At 39.5% G+C, this 23,835-nt stretch overlaps 1 protein-coding gene across 1 annotated transcript in view; it reads right to left on the bottom strand.

Moving 5' to 3' along the window:
• Positions 1-22,414, bottom strand: part of LOC128706558 (dnaJ homolog subfamily C member 25 homolog) — a 44,309-nt gene extending 21,895 nt beyond the window's left edge. Inside the window, exons 1-4 of the mRNA XM_053801483.2 lie at positions 22,408-22,414; positions 16,797-16,938; positions 16,144-16,332; positions 2,039-2,251 (exon numbers count right to left, since the gene is read on the bottom strand). Coding sequence (XP_053657458.2) covers positions 2,039-2,251; positions 16,144-16,332; positions 16,797-16,938; positions 22,408-22,414 — 551 coding nt within the window. The remainder of the gene's footprint in view (positions 1-2,038; positions 2,252-16,143; positions 16,333-16,796; positions 16,939-22,407) is intronic.
• Positions 22,415-23,835: the final 1,421 nt, after the last annotated feature.

Here is a 23,835-nt window from a genome sequence, read left to right as displayed (position 1 = left end):
ATCACTAGTGAGGCCTCATTTAGATTATGCTGCTCAGTTTTGGTCTCCTTACTACAGGATGAACATCGACTCATTAGAGAACATACAGAGAAGAATGACTAAAATGATTTACTGTGTAAGGAACCTCCCGAAATTCTTCAAAGGTATAAGGTAAGGGTAAAGGTACATACAGGGCCTCAAAATTTGGAACTCATTACCAGTAAATACTAAAGTAACCCAATCTGAACATCAATTTAAGACTCTTCTCAAAAACCATCTTCTCACCCTAAACTAAATATTAAATACTCAATACTTTATACATATCTTTATACATATATGCTTCTAAACTGTTGTATTCTGAGCACCTCTGCAAAAACAGTGATAATGTGTGAGTGTGGTGAAAATGTTGAATGATGATGAAAGTATTTTCTTTTTGGGGATTTTCTTTCTTTTTTGGGTCACCCTGCCTGGGTGGGAGACGGCCCACTTGTTGAAAAAAAAAAAAAAAAACTTAAATTAAGATCTCCTAATTACTTAAATCTTAACACTTTACAATTTAAAATATGGTGCGAAGTAGGAGAAATTGCCAATGTATAAACTGTTCCCAAACTGTTAACTTTGCATCTGTGTACTTTCATAAATTTTCCATAAAATTTTGCATTTTTGGTGACATTACCTTCAGAAATTTTTTTTTTTTTTTTTATTTCAGAAGAATTTTTTCGTCTAAAAACTGCAGACATTATGAGCACTTTCAATTCAAGTACTTCTGACAGTGAAGGGGTTAAGAAGGTTGTGCCATCAGCAGAGTACAAATTTTATATGCTGTATGACATTGGGTAGGTCACTGATATAGATGAAAAGCCCAGAATGCTACCTTGGGGGACACCTAGGTTTATGGATATGGTACTAGACAAGGTGTCATTTCTGGTTCCATGTCATTATCAGTTATTGAGGGTGGAGTGAAGATGTGTGTAGCTGTGTCCTTTGAGTCCATAGTGATTAAGCTTGGTTAGGAGTGTGCTGTGGTCAATGGTATCAAAAGTCTTTCAAAGAGTAATGGACAGTCCGGTAGGATACTTATGTCTCCCAAGTACTGAATAAACTATGTTTAGCATACTTATTATTGCATCAATAGTGCTTTTTTTTTCTTTTTTTTTGGTCTGAAGCAAAACTGGCAGAGTCAGTATACTGTGTTTGGTTAGGTGCATCTACAGTTGCTTGTGGATTAATTTTTCAAATATTTTTCGTACTGAAAGACTGGATATTGATCTGTAGTTATTAACATCAGCCGAATCACCAACTTTGTGTTATCCTGGCTTTCTTGTGGGCACCTGGGAAGGTTAATTAATATTTGCATCTACAAAGCCTAAACCTAAAAGGATACCATCCTATTTATAAAATGCATCAGGCATTAAATACTGAAACTGCTCAGAAGAGGCATACCAAAGTTATTTCACAGAAAAAATATGCCATTTAAAAAAAAAAAAAGTCAAGTGGGCACTTGTGCACTTCAATAACAATGCCAACCCTCTTCTACATAGGACAGATGTTTGTTGAAAGTTTGAAACCCATCCGAATTGGCATTCTCAAGTTACTGCACTCAAACTAAAATCAAGAAATGTCTATGTAAAACTGACCAGAGGCCACTGGCACATGAAAATACTGTACAGTAAACCTTCGGTTTAACTGAAAAATAAGGGAAGCAGATGGCCAGTTATTGTGATTATGGTGGATAGCAAAGAGATTGTGGTGCTATGATTGTAATAATAATGGACAAATCTGTAACTAACAAACTTTGTCCATTGTTTTCACATCAACTGACCCAAGGGGTTTTGTCCTGCATTTCCAATAAATTGAGGTCCGTTATATCAAGGGTTTACTGTAGCTGCACGAGCCCTTCCCTAGTTACTGCACACCAGCATTGAAAATTTGGACCAGATAAGATGAGGCATTTTCATGTTATAAAAACAATTGAGAAAGAAAACATCTTGCAACCACTTAGAAGTACCCCTCTGAGGATACCTAATTTACTACAAACAACAGGTCTTTAATAACATACTTATAAGTAGGTTTGGCATAAACACCACGGATATCCATCTTCCTCTCAATAACTTGGCGAATTATTTTCTCCTCTTGTTCTTTAATTTGCTCTTTTGACATTCCTTTTAGCTTCTTCTTGTCAGTCACCAGCAATCCTTCCTGCTTTGCTAACTCCACTGCCTGTAATCGATACTTTGGTACAACTGCAAAATACTTGATGGCTTCTTGATATCTGAAGGTACAGTAATTTAAATTAGTGTATAAACTTTTCAATACATGTAAGTATGCACGTCACGAATTTACTGTAAAAATTATTAAAAAAGAAAAAGCAAATTTTCTTTATAAATTAGTTTAGTGTACTGTGTTCTGAACATAATCCATGCTTCAGAGAGTATACTGTACATTGGTTTTATAATGTAAATTAAAGACCAATGAAAAAGCAACTGTCACTATGCCACAATGTTGGTTTTAAGTTAGACCAGTGTTAGCCCAGGTCTAGTGTCAGTAGTAAGGTCAATGGTGTATTGTAAGACTACAAGGTACTGCAAAGGAAATCTTTTCATTCCACACCACTTTCCAACATCTAGAAATATTAGGGATGGGGGCAATACCAAAATGTTTGCTGATATCGCTACCGATACCTAATTTCTGTTTGATACTGATACCGATACTTCTATATTTTTTATATTTCAGAACTATGATAACCACAGGGAAATAAGCCAGCTGAGTATACTAGGTAAAGGGTATGGTAGAGTTATTATTGAAAGAATTAAGGGTAAGACAGAGTACGATTGCAGATTAACAAGGAGGCTTTAAGAAGGGTACAGGATGTGTAGACCAAGTGTTTACAGGTGCTTCTTGACTTACGGTGCGGTTACATTCTGACAAACCCATCGTAAGTTAAATATAATTTTTTTTTTTTTCAACAAGTCAGCAGTCTCCCACCGAGGCAGGGTGACCCAAAAAGAAAGAAAATCCCCAAAAAGAAAATACTTTCATCATCATTCAACACTTTCACCTCACTCACACAATCACTGTTTTTGCAGAGGTGCTCAGAACACAACAGTTTAGAAGCATATACGTATAAAGATATACAACATATCCCTCCAAACTGCTAATATCCCGAACCCCTCTTTAGAGTGCAGGCATTGTACTTCCCATTTCCAGGACTCAAGTCCGGCTATATAAAAATAACCGGTTTCCCTGAATCCCTTCACTAAATATTACCCTGCTCACACACTAACAGATCATCAGGTCCCAAATAATTACTGTAACTAACTAAATACCAGTAGTGAAAAGCAAATAAATGCATACAAGTTATGGACTTGCTGTCTTCATGCTGAGTAATTATCTCAAGTTTCACCTCCAAAATAACTGTTTTTGCACCATCGTAAAGATGAAATATCCCAAGTCGAACCATCGTCAGCTGAGGAGCACCTGTACACTGAAGCATATGAATTAACAATATTCAGATTAGATGAAGTTTATTATTGCATTTACATGTACTGATTTAGAAAAGGCATATGATAGGGTGGATAGGAGAGGAATGTGGCAGATGTTTTAAGTGTATGGAATAGGTGGTAGGTTACTGAAAGCAGTTCAGAGTATTTATGAGGATAGTGCACTCAGGTTAGGGGAGATTATTTTCCAGTAAAAGAAGGCCTTAAGACAGGGATGTGTAATGTCACCATGGTCGTTTAACATAATTTCAGAAATAAAAAATACAGGAAATGTTTTGGTATTGGCACTGACCAAAAATTGGGGATCTGTATTGGCAAAAATCCTGGTATTGTCCCATCCCTAACATGTATGTTTATACCAACTCAACAGAGTTCTTCTGAATTTTTTAATAGTTCTTGCGTGTAGTGCTTCTTTCAATTCCACGATTCCATGGGGAAATGAGTTAGAATCCTCCATCCACAAGCAATGAGTGTCTCAGAAAGCAACCAATCAGGCCATGGTGCCCCGTGGCCTGATCGCTAAAGCTCTTGCTTCACGTGGTGAGGGTCTGCATTTGATTCTCAGCACGAGTAGAAACATTGGGCATGTTTCTTTACATCAGTTGTCTATGTTCATCCATCAGTAAAATGGGTACCTGGGAGTTAGTCGACTGGTGTGGGTCGCATCCTGGGACAAGAACCTAATTTGCCCGAAATGCTCTGCATAACAAGGGGCTTTCTATATACAGTAGTACCCTGAGTTTTGTACAGCTCCCAATTCGAACAATTATGTAAGTGTATTTATGGGGGTCTGAAATGGACTAATCTAATTTACATTATTCCTTATGGGAACAAATTCATTCGACAACGGCACTTGAACAGTCTTCTGGAACGAATTATGGCCAAAACTTGGGGTGCCACTGTATGTCATTGATGTCAGCTAGGCCTGTATGCCATGTACAAGTACTTGTAGTAAATATATTATTTATTTATTTATTAAAGCAAGGTTCTGGTAACCCTTTCCTGTATCAATTTCAAAGAGTAAAAAAAGGAAATTTTTAAAGTTGGGTTGTTCAAATGTGCATGGGAGTACTGCTGATAAGAAAGAATTGATAATGTTTTGAAATAGAGTTGGATATCCTAGCACTATGTAAAACAAAGAGAAAAGGAGTAAGAGAATTTCAATGGTGAGGTATAAATGAGGTTAAATTGGTACAACTGAGAGATCTACAGCTAAAGGAGCACTATTTTCTATTAAATGATCATGTATGGAAAGAAATGAAATGGTACAGGTATTTAACCTTTTCAGAGTCTGTACAGTAGATCAACGGCTTTACGCTGAGGGTTCAAACTGTAGATCTCAGCTCACTCTGATAAACTGTGAGCGGTAAATTTGGGACTAGATATGAGAGAATGCATCTATGTGGTATGTGTGCACCACATAAAACAAATCCTGCAGCACACAGTGCATAATGAGAGAAAAAAAAACGAGACCGTAATTTTCGATTAAAACAGCAACTTTGCAGTGTTTTTTTCGTATGTTTTTTATAGTTGTATCTGCAATTTCTTGGTCTCATTTGATAGAATGGAAGATATATTACAGAAATAGAGATGATTTTGATTGGTTTTAGTACTGAAAATGGCTTGAAACTGAACTCAAAATATCGAAAATGTTAAATTTTTGCCTATGTTCAAAAGTAAATAAATGACCTCACACATCTAATACACGCCAGCTGGTGGGTCTAATAAGCATTCACAAATGTGCTGATATTATTTATACAATTATTACAATATTGCATAACAGTAAATCTTCTATTTTTTTGGTTTGAATAAAAATTCATTGTTAATTAAAAAACAAAATGGAATTCATTAGTAAAGCCTGAAAACAACTAATGAACAGAGGAAATGTTAGTTTAGTGCCAGGAATGCCTGCATTGCTTATTCTGAACCCCATTATGATATTGGAATATTTTGAACTTTGCACTAAATTGGCCAAATTACCAATTTCCAATCACTTTATTTTGTAGTTGAAACAGGTGAGTTAGAGATTTCTTGTGCTCAATCGATAGAACAGAAGTAATACAGTGGACCCTCGCCTAACGAACGCATCGCATAACGTTAAATCCGCCTAGCGATACATTTTAACGCAAAAATTTTGCCTCGGCTAGTGCTAAAAAACTTGCTCGACACGATTCGTTCGAGACTCGTCCACAAGCAGCCTGAGCCCACCTCACTTGTTCCGTGGGTGCCAGTGTTTACAAGCCAGCCATTGCGGTCGCTTCCAAGCTTACAATCGGAACATTTCAAATTATCACAGCCTTTTTAGTGATTGCACCTGCAAAATAAGTCACCATGGGCCCCAAGAAAGCTTCTAGTGCCAACCCTACAGCAAAAAGGGTGAGAATTACTATGGATATGAAGAAAGAGATCATTGCTAAGTATGAAAGTGGAGTGCGTGTCTCCGAGCTGGCCAGGTTGCACACAAAACCCCAATCAACCATCGCTACTATTGTGGCCAAGAAAACGGTAATCAAGGAAGCTGTTCTTGCCAAAGGTGCAACTTTGTTTTCAAAACAGAGATCGCAAGTGATAGAAGATGTTGAGAGACTGTTATTGGTGTGGATAAACGAAAAACAGATAGCAGGAGATAGCATCTCTCAGGCGATCATATGTGAAAAGGCTAGGAAGTTGCATGACGATTTACAGTGGACCCCTGCATAGCGATATTAATCCGTGCATGAGAGCTCATTGTTATGCGAAATTATCGTTATGCGAATGAATTTTCCCCATAGGCATAAGAAATAATGGAAATCAAAGTAATCCGTGCAAGACACCCCAAAGTATGAAAAAAAAAACATTTTTACCACATGAAATATTAATTTTAATACACACAAACTGAAAAAGGCATGCACAATTACATGACACTTATTTTATTGAAGATCTGGTGATGATTGATGGGATGGGAGGAGGAGAGAGTCTTAGTGTTTAGAAGGGGAATCCCCTTCCATTAAGACTTGAGGTGTCAAGTTCTTTTCTGGGGTTACTTCCCTTCTTCTTTTAATGCCACTAGGACCAGCTTCAGAGTCACTGGACTTCTGTCGCACAACATATCTGTCCATAGTGGCCTGTAAATCTCGTTCCTTTATGACTTCCCTAAAGTGTTTCACAACATTGTCAGTGTAATAGTCACCAGCACGGCTTGCAATAGCTGTGTGAGGGTGATTTTCATCCATAAAGGTTTGCACTTTCAGCCACATTGCACAGATTTCCTTAATCTTTGTAGTAGGCAATTTCTTCAATTTCTCTCTCCCCTCCTTTGAACCAGTTTCCTCAGGTCTGGCCTCTTGCTGTTAAAGTTGATCTAGCAGCTCATCAGTGGTTAGTTCTTCATTGTCCTCCTCCACCAACTCTTCCACATCATCCCCACTAACCTCCAACCCAAAGGACTTTCCCAATGCCATAATGGATTCCTCAACTGGCATACTCCTCTCAGGGTTAACCTCAAACCCTTCAAAATCCCTTTTGTCTACACATTCTGGCCACAGTTTCTTCCAAGCAGAGTTCAAGGTCCTCTTAGTCACTCCCTCCCAAGCCTTACCTATAAGGTTTACACAATTGAGGATATTAAAGTGATCTCTCCAAAACTCTCTTAGAGTCAGTTGAGTTTCTGAGGTCACTACAAAGCACCTTTCAAACATAGCTTTTGTGTACAGTTTTTTGAAGTTTGCAATAACCTGCTGGTCCATGGGCTGCAGGAGAGGAGTGGTATTAGGAGGCAAAAACTTCACCTTAATGAATTTCATGTCCCCATAAAGTCGCTCTGCCACGTCTGTAGGATGACCAGGGGCATTGTCTAACACCAGGAGGCATTTAAGTTCTAATTTCTTTTCAGTTAGGTAATCTTTCACATTGGGGGCAAATGCATGGTGTAACCAGTCATAGAAAAAGTCCCTAGTGACCCATGCCTTACTGTTTGCCCTCCACAGCACACACAAATTAGCCTTGAGGATATTCTTTTGCTTAAACGCTCTGGGAGTTTCTGAGTGATACACTAATAAAGGCTTCACTTTGCAATCACCACTAGCATTGGAACACATCAACAGAGTAAGCCTGTCTTTCATAGGCTTATGTCCTGGGAGTGCCTTTTCCTCCTGAGTAATGTAGGTCCTGCTTGGCATTTTCTTCCAAAGCAGGCCTGTTTCATCACAATTAAACACTTGTTCAGGTTTCAGTCCTTCACTGTCTATGTACTCCTTGAATTCCTGCACATATTTTTCAGCTGCTTTGTGGTCCGAACTGGCAGCCTCACCATGCCTTATCACACTATGTATGCCACTACGCTTCTTAAATCTCTCAAACCAACCTTTGCTGGCCTTAAATTCACTCACATCATCACTAGTTGCAGGCATTTTTTTAATTAAATCGTCATGCAACTTCCTAGCCTTTTCACTTATGATCACTTGAGAGATGCTATCTCCTGCTAGCTGTTTTTCATTTATCCACACCAATAAGAGTCTCTCAACATCTTCCATCACTTGCGATCTCTGTTTCAAAAACACAGTTAAACCTTTGGCAAGAACAGCTTCCTTGATTGCCTTTTTGTTGCCCACAATAGTAGCGATGGTTGATTGGGGTTTACTATACAACCTGGCCAGCTCGGAGACACGCACTCCACTTTCATACTTATCAATGATCTCTTTCTTCATCTCTATAGTAATTCTCACCCTTATTCCTGTAGGGTTGGCACTAGAAGCTTTCTTGGGGCCCATGGTCACTTATTTTGCAGATAAAATCACCAAAAACACTAATAATACGAAATGTTCCGATTGTATGCTTGGATGTTACCACGGAGGCTGGCTGGTAAACAATGCCACCGGCGGAACATGTGAGGCTGGCTAAGGGCGCACATTGGACGCGTCTCGGATGAACAGCGTTGAGCGGGTTTTTTAGCGGTATGCGAGGCAAAATCTTAGCGATAAAATGTAGCGGTATGCGGATTTAACGTTATGTAAGGCCAACGGTATGCGGGGGTCCACTGTAATTAGAAAAATGCCTGCAACTAGTGGTGATGTGAATGAATTTAAGGCCAGCAAAGGTTGGTTTGAAAGATTTAAGAATCGTAGTGGCATACATAGTGATAAGGCATGGTGAGGCTGCCAGTTCGGACCACAAAGCGGCTGAAAAATATGTGCAGGAATTCAAGGAGTACATAGACAGTGAAGGACTGAAACCTGAACAAGTGTTTAATTGACAAAACAGGCCTGTTTTGGAAGAAAATGCCAAGCAGGACCTACATTACTCAGGAGGAAAAGGCACTCCCAGGACCTAAGCCTATGAAAGACAGGCTTACTCTTCTCATGTGTGCCAATGCTAGTGGTGATTGCAAAGTGAAGCCTTTATTGGTGTATCACTCTGAAACTCCCAGAGTGTTCAGGAAAAACAATGTCCGCAAGGCTAATTTGTGTGTGCTGTGGAGGGCAAACAGTAAGGCATGGGTCACTAGGGATTTTTTCTATGACTGGTTACACCATGCATTTGCCCCCATTGTGAAAAATTACCTAATTGAAAAGAAATTAGACCTTAAGTGCCTCCTGGTATTAGACAATGCTCCTGGTCATCCTTCAGACGTGGCAGAGCGACTTTCTTCAGAAATGAGCTTCATTAAGGTCAAGTTTTTGCCTCCTAATACCACTCCTCTCCTGCAGCCCATGGACCAGCAGGTCATTTCCAACTTCAAGAAACTGTACACAAAAGCTATGTTTGAAAGGTGCTTTGTAGTGACCTCAGAAACTCAATTGACTCGAAGAGTTTTGGAGAGATCACTTTAGCATCCTCAATTGTGTAAACATTATAGGTAAGGCTTGGGAGGAAGTGACTAAGAGGACATTGAATTCTGCTTGGAAGAAACTGTGGCCAGAATGTGTAGACAAAAGGGATTTTGAAGGGTTTGAGGCTAACCCTAGGAATCCTATGCCAGTTGAGGAATCCATTGTGGCATTGGTGAAGCCCTTGGGGTTGAAGGTTAGTGGGGAGGATGTGGAAGAGTTGGTGGAGGAGGACAATGAAGAACTAACCACTGATGAGCTGCTAGATCATCTTCAACAGCAAGAGGCCAGACCTGAGGAAACTGCCTCAGAGGAGAGGATAGAGAAACTGAGGAAGTTGCCTACTTCAAAGATTAAGGAAATGTGTGCAATGTGGCTTAAAGTGCAAACCTTTTTTGATGAAAATCACCCTCACACAACTATTGCAAGCCGTGCTGGTGACTATTACACTGACAATGTTGTGAAACACTTTAGGAATGTCATAAAGGAACGGGAGGTACAGGCCTCTATCGACAGATATGTTGTGCGACAGAGGTCCAATGACTCTCAAGCTGGTCCTAGTTGCATTAAAAGAAGAAGGGAAGTAGCCCCGGAAAAGGGGCTTGGCACCTCAAGTCCTAATGGAAGGGGATTTCCCTTCTAAACATTAACACCATCCACAGTCTCCCCTCCTCCCATCCCATCAATCATCACCAGATCTTCAATAAAGGTAAGTGTCATGTAACTGTGCATGTCTTCTTCAGTTTGTGTATATTAAAATTAATATTTCATGTAGTAAAAAATTTTTTTTGTTCATACTTTGGGGTGTCAGGCACGGATTAATTTGATTTCCATTATTTCTTATGGGGAAAATTAATTCGCCTAACAATAATTTCGCCTAACCATACCACGGGCAGGATTTGAACCCGTGGTCAGAGAGTCTCAAAACTCCAAAAATCCCGCCTGTGGTATGGATTGTTTGCAATCGTGTCATTACGATTTCTCGAGTCATTTCGCCTAACGTTTAGCTCTCAGGAACAGATTAATAGCGTTAGGCGAGGGCCCACTGTACTAGTGAAATAGCTAAGAATTTGGTCGACTGGAATAAGGTAATTGGCCTAAAATGGGAGTCAAAGTCGGCAAAATCGCCGATACGTAAATATCGCTGACACATCAAAATTCGCAGAGCATAATTTCGTCAATTTTACATCAAATTTCGTACTTTTTGTTTTATTACCTTAAGAAAAAGACTCTCTACCATTTCAAAAGAAAAAATAACAAAATTATTTTTTTGAAAATTCTTGGACACTGGTGTTCACTTTGAAATTTGACCTCTGGACCCTGAAAGGGTTAAACTAAAATATATAGAGTAGACTAAAAGTGGGACTTGAAAAGCGGTGAACTAAGAGAATACTGTGCTTTTTGTGCATGACCTAAATGCTAAAGTGAGTGAGACCTTGAAGAGGAGACAGCATGTAAGTTTAAAGTGCTAGGGATAAAGATAATGAGGCCTAATTGAATTATGCATACAAAGACAGAGAAGGGGTTGTTGAGGTGGTTCAAACATTTAGAGAGGCTGGAAGAAAATAGAATGCCTTGGAGGGTGCATAAATCTGTAGTGGAAGGAAGGCAGGGTAGGAGTTAGCCTAGGAAAGGTTGGAGGGAGGGGAGTAAAGGAAGTTTTGTGTGGTAACAGTATGTTAGATAGGATTGAGTGGAGGCAAATGGCTTTTATGACTTGACATGCCGTTGGAGTGTGAGAAAAGTAACATTTATGAAGGGATTCGTATAAACTGGTTAGCTGGACCTGAGTCTGGAAATGGTAAGTACAGTGTCTGCATTCTGAAGGAGGGGTGGAGATATGTTGCAGTTTTTGAACTGTAGTGTAGACATGCCTCTGGCAAGACACTGATAGAATGAGTGATGATGAATGTGTTTCTTCTTTTTCAGGTCACCCTGCTTCAGTGAAAAATGATTGTGTTAAAAAAAAAATAAAAAATGCAGAATTTGGTAATAGGTATGTAATTCCAATATTAACCATTTCACTGTTCATCACATGGAACTATGTCACTGAGGCCAGGGTTCCTCATTTATGTCCTGTATCCTCATGTATGTCATGAGTTCAGCTCGCCCAGATAAGCTGTGAGCAGTAAACTTGGGCCTACATATGAGAGAATGGGTCTATGCAGTAAGCATGCACCATACCAAAAAAACTTCTTGAAGCATGCAGTGCATGAGAAAAAATGCAAAGGCATTTTTGGTTTAAAAAAGTGATATTGCAGTGTATTTTCATATGGTTTTTATTGTTGTATTCTTGGTTTTATTTGATAGAATGGAAGATATGTTACAGAAATAGAGATGATTCTGTTTGATTTCAGGAATGAAAGTAGGTTGAAATTGAGTTCAAAATAGCAGGAATGTTTAATTTTTGCCAATAATCCAGAGTACACAAACGATGCCACTTTTCCAATACACGTCAAACTGGCCAGTCTAAAATGCATTTAGGAATGCACTGACTATTATACAATTACAATAATGCAGTAGTTTGCATAACAGTTTATCTCCTATTTACTGTGAATAAAAATTCAAAATGGAAAGCAACTGTAATATAAGAGGGGCCTGGAGACAGGAATGTCTGCATTGTTTATTCTGGACCCTATTTTAAAATTGGTATTTCTTGAATTTTGTATGAAATTGGCCAAATTACCAATTTCTGATCACTTTACTGGGTATTTTAAATAGTTGAGTGGGCACTTTCTTGTACTCAATCGATAGAATGGAAGACATACTAACAAAATAGCTAAGAATTTGGTCAACCGGAGCAATGCAACTGCCCTAAAATTGGACTCAAAGTGGACAAAATCTCTGTCGAGTAAAATTACTAATGTAGCAAAATTAGTGAGAGCATAATTTTGTCAGTTTCCCATCAAATTTTGTAATTTTTGTTTTATTACCTTCAGAAAAAGATTCTCTACGATTTCATAAGAATTTGTTTTTTAAATTTTGCGACCCTGACAGCAAGTCTGAGAGCAGGAGTAGTGACCCTGAGAGGGTTGAAGGTGATGGTAATTGTATCTTCTTTAGGTTAAATTGCCTATATGGAATGCGAGTACAAAAAAAAAAAAAAAAAAAAAAAAAGCAACTCAGTATACAGCCTCTCCTCATTTAACAATTGAGTTCCATTCCTAAAGTAAAGGAGGTTTTGTGGGCAAGTGGCTTGGACTTCCAGCAAGCGTGTGTGAGCGTGTTAGGTAGGAGTGAATGGAAATGAATGGTATTTGGAACCTGACGAGCTATTGGAGTGTGAGCAGGGTAATATTTAGTGATGGGATTCAGGGAAACCGGTTATTTTTATATAGCCGGACTTGAGTCCTGGAAATGGGAGGTACAATGCCTGCACTTTAAAGGAGGGGTTTGGGATATTGGCAGTTTGGGCGGATATGTTGTGTATCTTTATACGTACAGTGGTCCCTCAATAATTGTCCGGCCTGAAAGTCGTCCATTTCGAAAATAGTCCCGTTATTTCGTCTAAACATTGGCTCGCAAATGGTCCGTTAACTCGCTAATCGTCCTTCGTCCGGAACGTGTACTCACGCTCTGAGCCGCCTGGGCCTGCCTTCCCAGCCAGTGTGCCATTGTTTACCAGTGAGCGACGGTCCCCACACTTGCTCCTACGAAATATTTCATAATATTCTATTGATTTTAATGCTTGCAAGTGCTAAATAAGCTACCATGGCACCAAAGAAAGCTTCTAGTGCCAGCCCTTTGGTAAAGAATGTGAGAAACACATAATTTATGAAAAAGTTTGTAGAAAAATACAAAGGTGGTGGTAGAGTGGAAGCAGTTGTGATAGTGGTTGATGGTGGTAGAGGGTGGTAGTGATGGTGGTAGAAGGTAGTAGTGATGGTGGTAACAGTTGTAATAGCGGTAGAAGGTGGTAGTGATGGTGGTAGCAATTGTAATAGTGGTAGAAGGTGGTAGTGATGGTGGTAGCAGTTGTAATAGTGGTAGAAGGTGGTAGTGATGGTGGTAGAGGGTTCCTTCTTTAGTGATTCAGCGATTCTACCAACTCCTCCAATGTTGTTGGAGTTATATAGGGCTACAGAAAACACCGCTGCCTCAGCTGCTGCTTCACCACCATTATGGACGGCTTACTCTCAGTGGCCCTTATACACCCAACAACAACACGACATAACACCTCTCGTAACATACATAATGACTTATTTTATTTATTCTAGAGTATATTCCATGTTTCTGTGTTATTAATATTGTTTATGTCATATTAGTTGAATTGTGATAGATAAATAAGCTGTAGAGTTGATATTAGTGTCATATTCTCCAACAATAAACTTGCCATCCCTCCCTCACACAAACAAGTCTTCAATAAGAACATAAGAAAGGAGGAACACTGCAGTAGGCCTGCTGGCCCATACTAGGCAGGTCCTTCACAAATCCAACCCACTAACAGAACAAATGCTACCCAAGCAATAAGCTCAGGTGCAAGTCCGACTCAAATCCAACCCCTCTCACTCACAGTCCCACTTCCAGGAACGGAATTAGGACGATAATTGAGGGACCACTGTATATGCTTCTAAACTGTTGTATTCTGAGCACCTCTGCAAAAACAGTGATTATGTGTGAGGTGAAAGTGTCGAATGATGATGAAAATATTTTCTTTTTGGGGATTTTCTTTTTTTTGGGGTCGCCCTGCCTCGGTGGGAGACGGCTGACTTATTAAAAAAAAAAACCCTTCTTTGCTTTTTAATGCCACTACGACCAGCTTGAGAGTCACTGGACCCTTGTTGCTCAAAAATGTGTTCCAGAGAGGTCTGTATCTGGCATTTCTTTAAAACTTCCTTAAAATGGGACACAACATTGTCATTGTACATGTTGCTAACACGGCCTGCAACAGCTTTGTCATGGTGAAGCTCATCCATAAATGTTTGCACCTTTGTCCACATTGTACAAATCTCCTTAATCTTTGAAGAAGGCACCTTCCTCCATCTCTCTTTCTCCTCCTCTGAAGGCAATTTTCTGAGCTGTGGTCTGTTGCTGTTGCAGATGAAGGTCTTGCAGCTCTGTAGTGGTTACCTCTTCATTGTGGTCCTCCACCAACTCTTCCACATCCTCAAAACTCACATCCAACCCCATGGAATTCCCCAATGCCACAATACTTTCCACAACTGGCATAGGCTCCTCAGGGTCAGCTCCAAAACCTTCAGAATCCCTCTCTTGTACACATTGTGGCCACAGTTTTTTCCAAGCAGAATTCAAAATCTTGGAAGTCTCTCCCTCCCAAGCCTTAGCTATAAGGTTTATGCAGTGGAGGATACTGAAGTGATCTTTCCAGAAGTCTATAAGGGTCAATTCAGTGTCTGAGGTCACTTGAAAGTACTTTTGAAACACTGCTTTGGTGTACAGTTTGCTGAAATTTGAAATGACCTGCTGGTCCATGGGCTGGAGGAGAGGAGTGGTATTAGGAGTCAACAATTTCACTTTGATGAAATGAAACTCCTGCACCATTTGCTCTTCCAAGTCTGGAGGATGAGCAGGAGCATTGTTCATTACCAGGAGGCACTTGAGTTCCAATTTATTTTCCAGGAGGTATTTCTTCACACTGGGGCCAAACACGTCATTGAACCAATCAAGGAAAATGTCCCTCGTCACCCATGCCTTACTGTTTGCCTTCTACACTGCACACAATTTACTCTTGATGACACTATATTCTTGAACACACTGGGATTTTCAGTGATACACCAGTAAAGGCTTCACTTTGAAATCCCCACTAGCATTACTACAAAACATGAGAGTTAGCCTGCCTTTCATAGGCTTGTGTCCTGGGAGTGCCTTTTCCTCCTTTGGCATTTTCTTCCAAAAGAGGCCTGTTTCATCACAACTGAACACTTGTTGGGGTTTGAATTTTTCAGCCTCTATGTACCCCTTCAATTCCTGAAAATTTTTCAGCTGCTTTTTTTGTCAGAACTGGTAGCCTCACCATGCCTTATCACACTGTGTATGCCACTACGGTTCTTAAATCTCTCAAACCAGCCTTCGCTGGCCTAAATTCACCAATATGAGCACTAGTTCCAGGCATTTTCTTTACGAGATCATCATGCAACTGCCTTGCCTTTTCACAAATTATTGACTGCATAACACTATCCCCTGATAATTGTTCTCGTTGATCCACACCAACAACAAAGTCTCCACATCTTCCAGTAATTGCAATCTCTGTTTTGTAAGCATATTTGCACCTTTCGCAACATCTTCCTTGATTTCCTTTCTCTTGGCCACGATAGAAGTGATGGTTGTATGGGATTTGTTATACAACCTGGCCAGCTCGGCAACAAGCACTCCACTTTCATATTTTGCAATGATGTCTTTCTTGAATTCTATAGTGCTTCTTACCCTCTTTACCAAAGGGCTGGCACTAGAAGCTTTCTTTGGGCCCATGGTGGCTTATTTAGCAGTTACAAGCACCAAAAAGAATGGATTAATACAAAATGTATGAACACGTGGGATCGTCCTCACTGGCTAATAAACAACGGCACACTGACTGTAAATGGTGCGTCGGGCTGCGCGGACACATTCAGGACAAATCACTAGTGCCAAGTTCAATGACGATCACTGAGCCAATATTTTGATGAAAAAACGTTACTTATTTTGAATATTACAAAATCTGACAACGACGTAATCTGGGGGTCCACTGTACGTCTCTAAGTGAAGGGAGGCTGTATTAAATGAAAATACAAAAAGAATTACAGTACATTTTTATGCTATTTCTTGCAAGGACCATGATATGCACACCATTTAATACAATACAGTACATGCTACACTACAAGACATTCACAGTACGTACCATATAGAGATTACTACGTACTTACTTTGTCCAACCATTATAATACTGCACTAATGATATAAGGGAAATGGTGGCTGCTAGTACAATTCTGACATCAACGTGGGGAGCCATACGCCTTCGCCATGCTCGGTATACATTCTGGTAGAACTGTTCCGGGTGATCCAACATGTAGTCATAATCTTCTCGAGCTTCATCATCTCGCAGAATATCGTACCTGCCAGATTACTGAGTTTGACAGAGAACACTACACAATAGAATTCAGCAAGTTATGATTATTTTGTGCTGTGACCACAATGCATACACTTCCCCGTTCATCCTGTCTGCCTGCCTGCCTGCAGCCCAGTACCAAGTTCAATGAAAGTGGCACAGTTTTACTTAATATTTGGTAATTTAAATGTACTGTTTAAACTGACTCTCATTTTTTAAACAAAAAATTAAGTATGTAAGTTGGCTTATGTAACAATTTACAGAACTACTTTAAATTTCCCTAGATCTTAATCCAGTACTATTTTGTACTTTAATACATGACATTTTACACTTTGTCAAGAAATCTCTTTTTCATGAAATGTTATTGGTGTCAACTTTATTACTGAAGATACAGGAATCTATATTCTCTCCCTTCCTATATTTAGTAAACTATAGAGCACATGCATGTACTGTACAGTGTATAACACTTACGCTGTAGACAAAATTCTGAATCTTTCTTCAGCAACTTTCTTTTCCTCTGGATCCAGGAATTTGTCAGGGTGAGTTTTTGATGCAATAGCTCGGAAAGCCCGTTTGACTTCTTGCTTAGTTGCATCTCGGGTGATTTCAAGGACTGGTAATAAAGAAAATATCAAGTACGTAAGTTCACAAGCTTTATCACTAATCAAATATCACTTTTTTTTTTTAAACACACTGGCTGTCTCCCACCAAGGCAGGGTGACCCAAAAAAAGAAAAAAACTTTCACCATCACTCAAAGTCAGTCAACTATTTTTATAATTGTGCCATTTGGAATTTTTCCTGACCTGAAACCAACTAGAAGGGGTTAAGTATCTTGTGGAACACTGGGCATGAAGAAACTCTCTCAATGAATTAGTTTTTTGAAGATTTTAGAAAACAATGGCAAGTTAGATATTGGCCTATACAGCAGTTGTTGACATTGGTATGTACTGGGGTAACCCATGCCATCTTCAATGTTGCTGGGAAAGTTTTGGTTCTAAGGATTTATTGAACAATGTTGCAATGGTGAGTGACAGCATATGAGATGCTTTTTTTTTGTGCATTAACTCCTGCACTATCACAACCCCGTGATAGTGCTGGTAGGCCCACATGTGAGAGAATGGGTCTGTGTGGTCAGTGTGCACCATATAAAAAAAATCCTGCAGCATAATGAGAAAAAAAAAACTCCTACTGTTTTTTTAATTAAAATGCCGACTTTGTGGTCTATTTTCGTATAGTATTTATGGTTGTATTCTCGTTTTCCTGGTCTCAGTTGATAAAATGGAAAACATACTATAGAAATAGAGGTGATTTTGATTGGAGCTCAAAGTAAGGGGAATGTTTGATTTTTGCCAATGTTCAAAAGTAAACAAATGATGTCATTTTCCAGTAAATGTCCAAGTAGCCATTCTAATATGCAGTCATGAATGGGTTGACATTATTTATACAATTATTACAATATTGCAGTAGTCTGCATAACAGATTAAATCTTGTATTTTTTGTTTGAATAAAAATTCAAAATAGAAAGCAAGAGTAATATCAGAGGGGCCTGGAGATGTGACTGATGAACAAAGAAAATGTTATTTTAGAGCCAGGAATGTCTGCATTGTTCATTCTGGACCCTATTTTGAAATCATCATATTTTTTAATTTTCGTGAAATTGGCCAAATTGCAAATTTCTGACCACGTTATTGGGTAGTTGAAATCGGTAAATGGGCAGTTTCTTGTACTCAATTGATAGAAAAAATGGAGTTCTAAAGAAATAGCTATGAGTTTGGTTGACTGGAACAATGGTTGTTCTTCAACTCTATACATCCTTGGTTAGGCCTCATTTAGATTATGCTGCACAGTTTTGGTCACCGTATTACAGAATGGATATAAATTCTCTGGAAAATGTACAAAGGAGGATGACAAAGTTGATCCCATGTATCAGAAACCTTCCCTATGAGGATAGACTAAGGGCCCTGAATCTGCACTCTCTAGAAAGACGTAGAATTAGGGGGGATATGATTGAGGTGTATAAATGGAAGACAGGAATAAATAAAGGGGATGTAAATAGTGTGCTGAAAATATCTAGCCTAGACAAGACTCGCAGCAATGGTTTTAAGTTGGAAAAATTCAGATTCAGGAAGGATATAGGAAAGTACTGGTTTGGTAATAGAGTTGTGGATGAGTGGAACAAACTCCCGAGTACAGTTATAGAGGCCAGAACGTTGTGTAGCTTTAAAAATAGGTTGGATAAATACATGAGTGGATGTGGGTGGGTGTGAGTTGGGCCTGATAGCTTGTGCTACCAGGTCGGTTGCCGTGTTCCTCCCTTAAGTCAATGTGACCTGACCTGACTAGGTTGGGTGCATTGGCTTAAGCCGGTAGGAGACTTGGACCTGCCTCGCATGGGCCAGTAGGCCTTCTGCAGTGTTCCTTCGTTCTTATGTTCTTAAATTGGGCGAAATAGCAGATTCGTAAATACCGCCGAGGTCGCTAACTTCGTGAGAGCGTAATTCCATCAGTTTTCCATCAAATTTCGTTCTTTTGGTGTCATTACAATCGGGAAAAGATTCTCTATCATTTCATAGGAAAAAATAATTTTTTTTTTAAATTTTGTGACACCAGGAGACCCCTCAGGATTTGGGGTTGCGAAAGTCAAGGGGATAAACATAAAATCTAGTACAGTGGACCCTCAGTTATTGGCCATAATTCATTCCAGAAGGTCGGCCTAAAACCAAAATAATATTTCTCATAAGAATTAATGTAAACTCAATTCACCCTTTGACTGTCTAGGTCATATATATACGTCTTACGAGGTACCGTGTTTGACGTATATATACTCATAAATTCTAGCGGCTTCAAATCAAGAAGAAAGCTGGTAGGCCCACATGTGAGAGAATGGGTCTGTGTGGTCAGTGTACACCATATAAAAAAAATCCTGGAGAACGCAGTGCATAATGAAAAAAAAAATTCCGACCGTTTTTTTTAATTAAAATGCCGACTTTGTGGTCTATTTTCGTATAGTATTTTTGGATGTATTCTCGTTTTCTTGGTCTCATATGATAGAATGGAAAACATATTATAGAAATAGAGGTGATTTTGATTGATTTTACTATAAAAAAAACCTGGAAATGGAGCTCAAAGTAGGGGAAATGTTTGATTTCTGCCGATGTTCAAAAGTAAACAAATGATGTCATTGTTCAATAAATGTCCAACTAGCCATTCTAACATGCAGTCATGAATGGGTTGATGTTATTTATACAATTATTACAGTATTGCAGTAGTCTGCATAATAGTAAATCTTCTATTTTTTGTTTGAATAAAAATTCAAAATATAAAGCAAGAGTAATATCAGAGGGGCCTGGAGACATGACTGATGAACAAAGAAAATGTTATTTTAGAGCCAGGAATGTCTGCATTGTTCATTCCAGACCTTATTTTGAAATTGGCATATTTTTTAGTTTTTGTGAAATTGGCCAAATTGCAAATTTCTGACCACGTTATTGGGTAGTTGAAATTGGTAAATGGGCAGTTTCTTGTACTCAATCGATAGAAAAAACCGGAGTTCTAAAGAAATAGCTATGAGTTTGGTCAACTGAAACAATGGAAATAGCCAAAAATAGGGCTCAAAGTGGGCGAAATGGCCGATTTGTAAATATCGCCGAGGTTGCTAACTTCGCGAAAGCGTAATTCCATCAGTTTTCCATCAAATTTCGTTTTTTTTTTGTGTCATTACAATCGGGAAAAGATTCTCTATCATTTCATAAGAAAAAAATTTTTTTTTTTTAAATTTTGTGACACCAGGGGGTTGTGACAGTCAAGGGGTTAATCCGTTTCAGACACCCAAAAATATTAAAAAAAAAAAAAAAATGCATTTATTAAAGATTAACTGTAGTTTTACATACACAAAACAATGAGAACTAAATAAAATGACTAATGAAATGGATAAATGAACATTTAAATCACTTTTACCTTTATTAAAGAGTCTTGATGGTGTATGCAAAATGGCGAAGAGTGGAGAGGGAGGCAAGCTTATTGTTTGAAGACAGGACAAAATGCTTAACCCCTCGACTGTTGTAACCAAAAATCCTGAGATGTCTCCTGGTGTCGCAAAATTTCTAAAAAAAAAAAAAAAAAAAAAAAAAAAAAAAAAATCTTATGAAATGATAGAGAATCTTTTCCCGATTGCAATTATACCAAAAGAACAAAATTTGATGGAAAACTGACAGAATTATGCTCTTGCAAAGTTAGCGACCTCGGCAATATTTACGAATCGGTGATTTCGCCCACTTTGAGCCCTATTTTCGGCTAAGTCCAGTGTTCCAGTCGACCAAACTCATAGCTATTTCTTTAGAACTCCATTTTTTCTATCGAGTGAGTACAAGAAACTGCCCACTTACCTATTTCAACTACCCAATAACGGGGTCAGAAATTTTCAATTTGGCCAATTTCACGAAAACTAAAAAATATGCCAATTTCAAAATAAGGTCCAGAATGAACAATGCAGACATTCCTGGCTCTAAAATAGCATTTTCTTTGTTCATCAGTCATGTCTCCAGGCCCCTCTGATATTACTCTTGCTTTATATTTTGAATTTTTATTCATACAAAAAATAGAAGATTTACTGTTATGCAGACTACTGCAATATTGTAATAATTGTATAAATAATGTCAGCCCATTCTTGACTGCATATTAGAATGGCTAGTTGGATATTTATTGGACAATGACATCATTTGTTTACTTTTGAACTTCGGCAAAAATCAAACATTTCCCCTACTTTGAGCTCCATTTCAAGGTTCTTTACATAGTAAAACCAATCAAAATCACCTCTATTTCTATAATATGTTTTCCATTCTATCAAACAAGATCAAGAAAACGAGAATACAACCATAAACTCTATACGAAAACGGCCCACAAATTCGGCAACTTTAAAAAAAAAAAAAAAAAAAAAAGTCAGATTTTTTTTTTCTCATTATGCACTGCGTGCTGCAGGATTCTTTTATATGGTGCACACTGACCACACAGACCCATTCTCTCACATGTGGGGCTACCAGCTTTCTCCTGCTTGATTTGAAGCCGCTAGAATTTATGAGTATATATGTCAAAAACGGTGGCTTGCAAGATGTATATATACGACCAAAACAGTCAAAGGGTTAAATATTATGCTATTATCAACTCTATGGCTTATCTATCACAATTCATAGAAACATGATATACCTATACTCTAGAATGAATAACATATGTTGGGGGGGAGAGGGGGGGGGGAGGAGGAGGAGGAGGAGGAGGAGGAGGAGGAGGAGGAGAAGGAGGAGGAGGAGGAGGAGGAGGAGGAGGAGGAGGAGGAGGAGGAGGAGGAGGAGGAGGAGGAGGAGGAGGAGGAGGAGGCGGAGGAGGAGGAGGAGGAGGAGCCGGAGACGGAGGAGGCGGAGGAGGCGGAGGCGGAGGAGGCGGAGGAGGAGGAGGCGGAGGAGGAGGAGGCGGAGGAGTAGGAGGCTGAGGAGGAGGAGGCGGAGGAGGAGGCGGAGGAGGAGGAGGCGGAGGAGGAGGAGGCGGAGGAGAAGGAGGCGGAGGAGGAGGAGGCGGAGGAGGAGGAGGCGGAGGAGGAGGAGGCGGAGGAGGAGGAGGCGGAGGAGGAGGAGGCGGAGGAGGAGGAGGAGGAGGAGGCGGAGGAGGCGGAGGAGGAGGAGGCGGAGGAGGAGGAGGCGGAGGAGGAGGAGGCGGAGGAGGAGGAGGCGGAGGAGGAGGAGGCGGAGGAGGAGGAGGCGGAGGAGGAGGAGGCGGCGGCGGTGGCGGTGGCGGCGGCGGTGGTGGTTTTATAAGATTAGTGGTAGTGGAGGCGGCAGCAGAGGGCACCACCACTATTCACACAAACAATGTACATAATTTATAAATAAGAAATATTTACACTTTAATTTATAAGTATGAAATATTTACACTTATAAATAAGAAATATTTACACTTACCTTGGAGGAGATGCTGGTATTGGTTTAGGGTGGTGGAACATATGCACGGTGGCATATATTGTCAGTGGCACTATATACCTCCAAAAACATTGAAGTCAGTTTTGTGTTGTCTTTTATCTATCGCTTAACTTACTTGCCATACTGTCAATGCCACATTTTATCACTGGCTGGTGCTATAGCCTTTATCGACTCCTGCTGCTTTAGTATCGTACACATCTTAGAATCACTGAAGAAGGCACATTCTCCCCTCTCTCTTCCTCCTTCACTCTCATACTTTTCAACTTCTTTCTTAAATTCCATTGTCTTTCTCACTTTCTTTACCAAAGGAACTTTACTAGGAACTTTTATTGGGCCCGTGGTTGCTTATTTCGCAGTTGCACTCAATCAATAACCACAAAAAACAATGGATTATAGCGAAATGTTTGGATGAATGAGCAGAAGTTTCCTCACTTGCTCAGAGACACAGCCAGACCGACTCAAGAATGCGCGAGCGGCTGGAAGGCAGGCAAACACGTCCAATACGGCCGACAAGTGAAATAACGGCTGATGACCGGAATAAAGTTTCGGCCAAAAAACTGGGCGATACCCAAGTTGGCCGATATCCGGAAAGGCCGATAACCGAAGGTCCACTGTATGTAAATACAATGTACACAAGTACAAAACTAATTATGCTAAAAGTAATTTATAAAGATATAAGCTGCAATTATGAGGTAGATTGTTACTAATAAAATAATTAATCTGAGGAAATACAATTTCTTGAAAATTGTAGAATGTAAGTTTATTCAGGTACAGGTACACAAATACAGTTACATAAATTATCATACATAGCAGCATATGTGTAGATTACCTAGGATAACCCCAAAAACAAGAAAAAAAGTCAAGATGATTTCCATTGGGGTCCTCAAAACTGTTCGCCAGAACTGGGAAAAATAAAAGAAACGCACTGCAGCAGGGTGCAAACTTCATAATCATATTAAAGTACAGATGTTATGGCAACTAACTAAAACACAAACACACACAATTTTTTAAGAAAGGAGACAGACGCGGGGCATTAAACTACAGACCTGTGTCACTGACGTGTATAGTACGCAAAGTCATGGAGATCATTATCAGGAGAGTGATAGAGAACCTAGAAAGACACAAGCTTATAAACGACAACCAGCATGGTTTCAGGGAAGGAAAATCTTGTGTCACAACCCTACCAGAGTTTTATGACAAGGTAATAGAAGTAAGACACAAGAGAGAGGGGTGGACAGACTGCATTTTCTTGGACTGCAAAAAGGCCTTCGACACAGTTCCTCACAAGACGTTAATGCAAAAGCTAGAGGATCAGGCGTGTATAACAGGAAGGGCACTGCAATGGATCAGAGAATACCTGACAGGGAGGCAACAAGTCATGGTATGTGACAAGGTGTCAGAGTGGGCGCTTGTGATGAGCTGGGTTCCATGTCCTAGGACCTGTGCTGTTTTTGGTATATGTAAATGACATAACGGAAGGGATAGACTGGAAAATGTCCTTGTTTGCTGATGATGTGAAGTTAATGAGGAGAATTAAATCGGT

Source organism: Cherax quadricarinatus, chromosome 3, assembly GCF_038502225.1.
Source record: "Cherax quadricarinatus isolate ZL_2023a chromosome 3, ASM3850222v1, whole genome shotgun sequence".
Lineage (NCBI taxonomy): Eukaryota > Metazoa > Arthropoda > Malacostraca > Decapoda > Parastacidae > Cherax > Cherax quadricarinatus.
This window is presented reverse-complemented; position numbering and strand designations above follow the sequence as displayed.